Source organism: Bubalus bubalis, chromosome 18 (assembly GCF_019923935.1).
Source record: "Bubalus bubalis isolate 160015118507 breed Murrah chromosome 18, NDDB_SH_1, whole genome shotgun sequence".
Taxonomy (NCBI): Eukaryota; Metazoa; Chordata; class Mammalia; order Artiodactyla; family Bovidae; genus Bubalus; species Bubalus bubalis.
The window spans coordinates 1,577,124-1,584,055 of NC_059174.1; the positions used below are offsets into that span (position 1 = coordinate 1,577,124).

At 52.8% G+C, this 6,932-nt stretch overlaps 1 protein-coding gene across 1 annotated transcript; it reads left to right on the forward strand.

Annotated features, from left to right (window-relative positions):
- The first annotated feature begins 3,520 nt into the window (after positions 1-3,520).
- Positions 3,521-6,039, forward strand: LOC123465141 (guanine nucleotide-binding protein G(s) subunit alpha isoforms XLas-like). Its single transcript, XM_045163416.1, has 5 exons — positions 3,521-3,538; positions 3,848-4,312; positions 4,749-4,944; positions 5,283-5,525; positions 5,966-6,039. Exons 1-5 carry the CDS (start codon positions 3,521-3,523, stop codon positions 6,037-6,039), a joined length of 996 nt encoding a protein of 331 aa, XP_045019351.1.
- The last annotated feature ends 893 nt before the right edge of the window (positions 6,040-6,932 follow it).

Consider the following 6,932-nt stretch of genomic DNA (forward strand, 5'->3'; position numbering starts at 1 on the left):
TCCTTCTCCAGGCAATCTTCCCAACCCAGGGATCAAACCTGGGTCTCCTGCACTGCAGGCAGATGCTTTTAGCATCTGAGCCACCAGGGAAGCTCTATTCCATTGAAGGGGTATCCTTTCTTCTCTCTTGAGAGCCTCTTACAGGGATTTTGCTTCAAGGCCGTAATTGGGAATACAGATGTGACAGAACCCAGCCATCCTGAGAAAGCTTCTGGGTTGCCTGTTTGTGGTTGGAGATGGTAATGCACTAATTGCTGTTTTTCAGTCTGTGGCCAGAGCTTATGCCCTTAAGGTGAAAACAAATCCTAAATATTGAACCACTTGTTGTGAAATCTTATGAGACTTGTTTGGGGAGACATGGCTCAGATCCCCTTTTTGCCTGAAAGTTTAGGACCCTACTAGTATTTTGATCTGAATCTTCTTTGGTCTCACTACTTATCATTAATCATAAACGTATTGTGGCAGAGTTCTGTCCTCAAAGCTCGGTTCCCTTGCTAATGCATTTCCAAAAACATGGAGGCCATCCCCAGAACCCTGAGGAAGCACTGTCCAGGTATACTGGGTAGGCTTCAGGGTATCAGTGTCCTTCCATTCAAAGGCAAAAGGATATTGAGAGTCTGGATGTAGGGAAATACAGGAAAATGCATCTTTGAGGTCCAGTCCAGAGAAATTCCTAGTGCTCCTGTCTCTGGGGTTGGGAGAGTGTATGGATTGGCAGTGGGTGAATAGGGATGACTGCTTCTTCACTGCTTGTAAGTCCTGAACAAACTGACACTCCTGTGAAGCTTCTGAGCGGGCAGGCTCAGGTGTTGTAAGGGGGTTGGCAGGGCCTGATAAGTCTGTGTTTTAGGACCGTGGGCAGTTACTGGATTCCTTTCAGGCTTTAAAGGATATTGTCTTTTCTAAGGGTCTTTTTCCCCCAGACCTTAACCTTAGTTTATTGGGAGAACACATTTTGCTCTTTCTGGCCCAGAGGTGTCCCAGACTTCAGGATCTGCTTGTTCTCTAATTTCTTGGGGGATGTCTTGGGGAATATTTTGATGACCAGCAGGTGAGTCATCTGCGGCTACTGGGAGATGCATTCTCTGTTTAAATTCTCTACCTCCTTGGACTTCACTCTGTCCTAAGAGTATACTAGCTCTCAATTTATTTAGCAGATCTCTCTTGAGGAGGAGGACAGGGGATCCTGGCATATATTAATACAAAAAGGAGTTAGTAATAATAATGGACCCGGTTCCACAGGCAAAGGGAGACATGAATCACCTTACCTTTGGCTGTCCGTCAACTCCTGTCACAGTACAATCATGGTTGGAGAGCGGCCAGCTGGCCAAGTCAGATCAGAGCGGGCAGCTCCAGGGTCTAGAGGAAGTTCACGTCTCCTGCCTGCCACATTGAGGGTGACTTGAGGCTCTGCTGGAGTGATGAGGATGGATCGGGTGGGATCTGGAGCTGGGCAGGTTCTGGGACCCCTTCAGTGTGCGGGACTCTCATCTGAGAGACCGGCAAGAAACCGGGCCAGTTGGGGCAGGCTTACCAAACGCGGTGACGTTGAAACAGGAGCCTCAGGCAGCCACTTGTCACCCGTGGAGAAGCTGCATTCGAGTCCTGGGGGTGCCCAGATCCTCCCCTGGGAAGGGCGCATTTGTCCCTTTGTGGTCACTCCGTGGTGTCACCACAATGTATGTTACCAACCAGGTTCTCTGGCCTCCTTGATCACTGGAAACTGACTAGAGGCCGGACAAGAAATGCAGGCGTGGCTTTATCGGTCCCTGCTGCAGCCAGAGGGAACGACAGCAAGTATCACTTTCCCTTGCTTGTTTGCTCCCTGAGGGGGCACAGCCTGTTCTTTTCATGACGTGAGAGTGGGGGAGGGCCCAGGGGTCCTGCTGGAGGGCTGGCTGAGGGGGTCTGCCTGTCCCTTTGGTGGTGCGATGTGCAGAGGCGTGTGCAGTGCCCTGCTTTTGCTCCTGGCCCTTCAAAGGTGGCAGTTGGGCTTTTTTGGTCTTTATGTATCTTGTCCATAATTAGCCCCAGCTGCACATGCACACTGTTATTTTTAGTCCCTTATAGTTTCTTTTGAGATTCCCAGGTGGTGCAGTGGTACAGACTTCTCCTGAGAATGCGGGAGACCCAAGAGACATGGGTTCAATCCCTGAATTGGGAAGATGCCCTGGAGTGAAGAAGTGACGTGAAGTCGCTTAGTCGTGTCCGACTCTTTGCGACCCCATGGACTGTAGCCTACCAGGCTCCTCTGTCCATGGGATTTTCCAGGCAATAGTACCGGAGTGGATTGCCATTTCCTGCTCCAGGGGATCTTCCCGACCCAGGGATCAAACCTGGGTCTCCCTCATTGTAGACAGATGCTTTACCGTCTGAGCCATCAGGCAACCAATTCCAGTATTCTTGTCTGAAAAATTCCATGGCCAGAGGGACCTGGCAGCCTCCAGTCCCTGGGGTTGAAGAGTCTGACACGACTGAGCATGTGGGAACACATGGTTTCTTTATATTTTGTTGTTCAAGGAGACGTCCAGGTATAAGCATTTCAGGAAAGGTTCCCAGGTCTCAGGTTCCAGCCTATCTGAAAGGGGTGGGTGAATGACTTCAGAAAGGATGTACTTGAGGGTGCAGTGGAGATGTTTGAAGGGGAGGACAGCAGAGAGGGACTGGAACTGGGGAGAGAAATCAGTGATGTGGAGTTGAGCTTTTACAACACAGCTTGCTGTGTGGACAACTTTCCATCTTGAGGCAGAGTCTGACAGGGACCTGAGGCGCGGCGGGACACAAGTTGGCCAGGATGGTTGGTCCCTGGGACACGGTCTGGGCCCACCTTGGTCACGGATCCGAGAGTCCCCGACGGACGATACCTTGGCCCTGGACGGTTTGGGCTGCTGGCGGTTCACGGGTGCGGGGGCTGTCGTGGAGGAGGTGGGGGCTTGCTCGCCGCCCTGACATCTGCTTGGTGCCCCCTCTGCTCCTAAGGCTGCCTCTTCCTGTGCGTCCGCAACTCTGTGGTCTGCCGGCAGCTCTGTCTGCAGATTCCTGACGCTTGACGCGTTCTCTGGTTTGCTGTCGTATCAATTCTGTTAAAACCCTGCCTTGGTCGTATGCAGCCTGTGGTACTGGACCGAGGAGCAGAGTCTCCTTGGGCAGTTCCTGCCTCTGCCTAGGGTTCACGGACGTGGCAGCCTCCCAGCCAGGTCCCTCAGTGTCAAAGTGGGTTCTGGGACTCGTTAATCAATAGAAGTTCAGGCGCGGCTTTCTTGGGAGTCGTGCTGAGACATGAGCGCGAAAACCAGCAGCAGGTGCCCTTGGTGGCCCTGCGGAGGACAGCAGGCCGCCCACCAGCTCGGTGCTGCTGTGCAAGGGGTCCGGTTCCTGCTTCTGCTCTGGGCACCTCAGAGATGGCAGTCTCAGGCTTGGGCACCAGCTGCTCCATGTTTCCCGGTGCTGCCTACTGGGTCTCTGGCTGTTGACTCTGGAACCTTCCACTGTGCTCACAGACACCCTCACAGCCTCTGCCATGTCTGATCCATCTCAGGTTAAACATGGTTGTTTAACCCTCAGACTTGGCCCTCCTCCTTATTTCTCCGTTTTTCACATTTTAGCATCAGTTGTTGGCAGATAAGTTCTGTCATCTCTGTTTCCCAAGCAATCCAGTCGTTTCTCTGACTCCGCTGCCCCATCCTCATCTGAGCCAGCCTGGTGTTTCAATGAGAAGTGCAACAGTTTCCTGGCTCACCTCTGCTTTCCCTGTCCTCCTGGGAGCCTTCCGTGGAGCCAGCCTCACCCTGGAGAAACAGAGCAGACCGTGTCATCCCCCTGCTTTAGTGTTTTCCTTTGCACTTAGAGTAAGCCCCGCTGCTCGTGGGGATCCTGGAGCCCCTGCATAGTTGGTCTCTGCCCCTCCATTGCAGCCTCTCGTGGGGATCCTGGAGCCCCCGTGTGGTTGGTCCCTGCCCCTCCAGCGTGGCCTCTTCTGGGGATCCTGGAGCCCCCGTGTGGTTGGTCTCTGCCCCTCCAGCACGGCCTCTCTTGGGGATCCTGGGGCCCCCGTGTGGTTGGTCTCTGCCCCTCCAGCGTGGCCTCTTCTGGGGATCCTGGAGCCCCCGTGTGGTTGGTCTCTGCCCCTCCAGCGTGGCCTCTCTTGGGGATCCTGGAGCCCCCTTGTGGTTGGTCCCTGCCCCTCCAGCGCGGCCTCTCTTGGGGATCCTGGAGCCCCAGTGTGGTTGGTCTCTGCCTCTCCAGTGCGGCCTCTCTTGGGGATCCTGGAGCCCCCACGTGGTTGGTCTCTGCTGCTCCAGTGCAGCCTCAGGTGGCCCCCCTCTCACGTGCTGTGCACACACTGTCCCCTCTTCTGTGCTGACTCCTCAAGCCCCGTCTCTCCAGGCCTTTGCACTCACTGCTTCTTTCTGGCCTCACGTAGCTGGTTCTTTGTCATCCAGGTCTTTTCTAATGTCTCCCCTCTGACCACCGTATTTTGAGGCTTCCCCCAGCGACCCTGTCCTGTTAGTCTGTTGCTTCTTTTGTTCGTGTATTGGCTGCTTGTCTGTCTGTGTCAGATGTAAGTTGTGTAAAGGCAGGACCTCCTCGTTTGTCTTCCCCGCTGTTACACCTGGCAGCGTGTCTGGAACTCAGTAAGTCCTGAAACGTTTGCTGAGTGAACAGTTAGCGTTCTGGGTTTCAGCCTTTTCTCGTTAATCCTGTGCTCTGAGTGCAGCAGAATGACGCGCTTGGTTTCCTCTGTCTAGTGTGAATTCCTGGGATCTGCTGCGTGGCTGAGTGAGAGCACGGCCCCCGTCGCTGACAGACGTGATGCTGCCCCGGTTGCTGGCGGTGGTCCGAGGACCGGGAAGCCGCCGAGGATGGCGGGAGGGCTCCCCAGCCAGAGGCAGCGCGTCAGCGGCCGCGGCGCCGCCCGTGGCCCTGCCCGCCCCAGCTCAGATGGTCATCTGCAGCAGTGGAATGAAAATTGACTTCTATGAAATTTTGATTTCAAAGTAAGGCTTTGCAACTTTTTTATTTCATATAATTCATACTTCTAGGAAGCGTAACCTTATTTGTGAAGTGCCGATTAAGATGAAATGTCTAGAGACATTTGTAAAACACTAGCCTGTTTGCCTGGCAGTGGATCAAGGAGATGCCAAGAGAGCAACGAAGTGGGGAAGGAGACGGGCGTGCTGTGCTCTCGGGTGCGTGGCTGGCCTGGGGCCCCAGTGAGACCTGCGTGGCCCCGGCCTGACCACGTGCTGGCGCATGGCTGAGTGTGTGCCCCACGGACACAGTGTGCCCCTTGGACACGGAGTGCCTCACGGACCCGGCGTGCCCTTCAGACGCTGTGTGCCCCACGGACCTGGCGTGCCCCACGGACGTGGCGTGCCCCATGGATCCGGTGTGCCTCTTGGACCCGGCGTGTGCCTCAGACACGGCATGCCCCACAGACCCGGCGTGCCCCACAGACCCCGCGTGCCCCTCGGATGCAGTGTGCCCCAGCACCCGGCTGGCCTCACCCTGGATCCTGCCGCTGTGTGAGCCTGAGTCAGGTTTTGGTGTTGCCTTGGCCAGGTGTCCTCCGAGAGGCAGAGGCTCTTGAGTGAATATAGAGAATGTAGTTCCTACTGCTGTGCTGTTTCTGGCTTTTGCAAGGGACAGGGCCTGGTATAGGTAGGGTAGCTGGGAAATAGTCCTTTTTGGTTGTATTTAATTTAATGACAAGGTCCTTGAATCAGGCATTAACCAGGGTTTGGGTCAGAAGAGGGTCCACAACAGGCCCAGAGCAGGCACTGCTGACTCCTGGTCCTTGGTTCAGTGACTCGTGCTTTGCTGCGCCTGGCACTCCTCCGCTGTTAGAGTCCAGAGGGATGGGGCTGCAGGCTTCTTTTCTGGAAGATCACTGAGTCTACCTTTGTTCTGGGTCACCGTCGGGAACCGCCTGTTGGGCCTGATCTCCGTGGTGCCTGTGGGGCAGTGAGGAAGGCAGGCAGCCGAGAGCAAGGGCACCCCCAGTGTGTCGCCCCAGTGCCGCCCACCAGGCCGCAGTGAGACACGACGCGGGGGCCTCCCTGAGGAGGAGTCTGCTGTCCTCAGGATGGACGGGTGTGCACTCCCATGACCGCGGTCGTTCAGGGGACTGCTTGAGACATTAAATAAATGACATCTGTGCAGCCTAGATTTAATGATAACATATAATAAGCTAATTGTCTGAAAATAGTTCATTCACATGAGCTGTTAACTGCTTTCTACCTGGAGTTGCTGGGTCACTTCAAGAGTCCTCAGTATGCAAAATTAGTGTCTGAAGTGCTTTTTTTCTACTTGATACAACTTTTGTCAAGTGATGGAATGTGATAATCTAAAAGTTTTAATAACCTTTTCAAAGTCTTCCACATATTGATCCTCTAATAAGGAAGGATCATTTTTTTACAGATGATAAATCTAGATGGAGGTAGATTAAGCCAATTTACCAATATATCAATTTTTAAAGATTACTTTGGGTTATATGGAACTTCTTAAAAGTTTAAAACATATGTAATAAGTTATATACTCATTATAATAAATGTGAACGATACAGAAATATAAAAAGTGAATCTCCCCACTGAATACTCACCAAAAGCTAGTTTATATGTGTATGCAGGTATACTTTTTCTTCTAACCAAAACTGAGATGGTATTAAGCATCTTATTATGTTTATTATGTACCTTTTTTTCCATTTAAGAATGTCTTCTGTAAAAATGTACACGTACAAGATTACTTATTGTAATACTATTTAATGCAACTGTAAGATTGCATTTAATGATACCCATACGTTACTGGGGGGCTTCCCTGGTGGCTCAGAGGGTAAAGCATCTGCTTGCCATGCGGGAGACCTGGTTTGAATCCCCAGAATATGGGACGACCTGACCTGCCTTATGAGAAATCTGTATGCAGGTTAGGAAGCA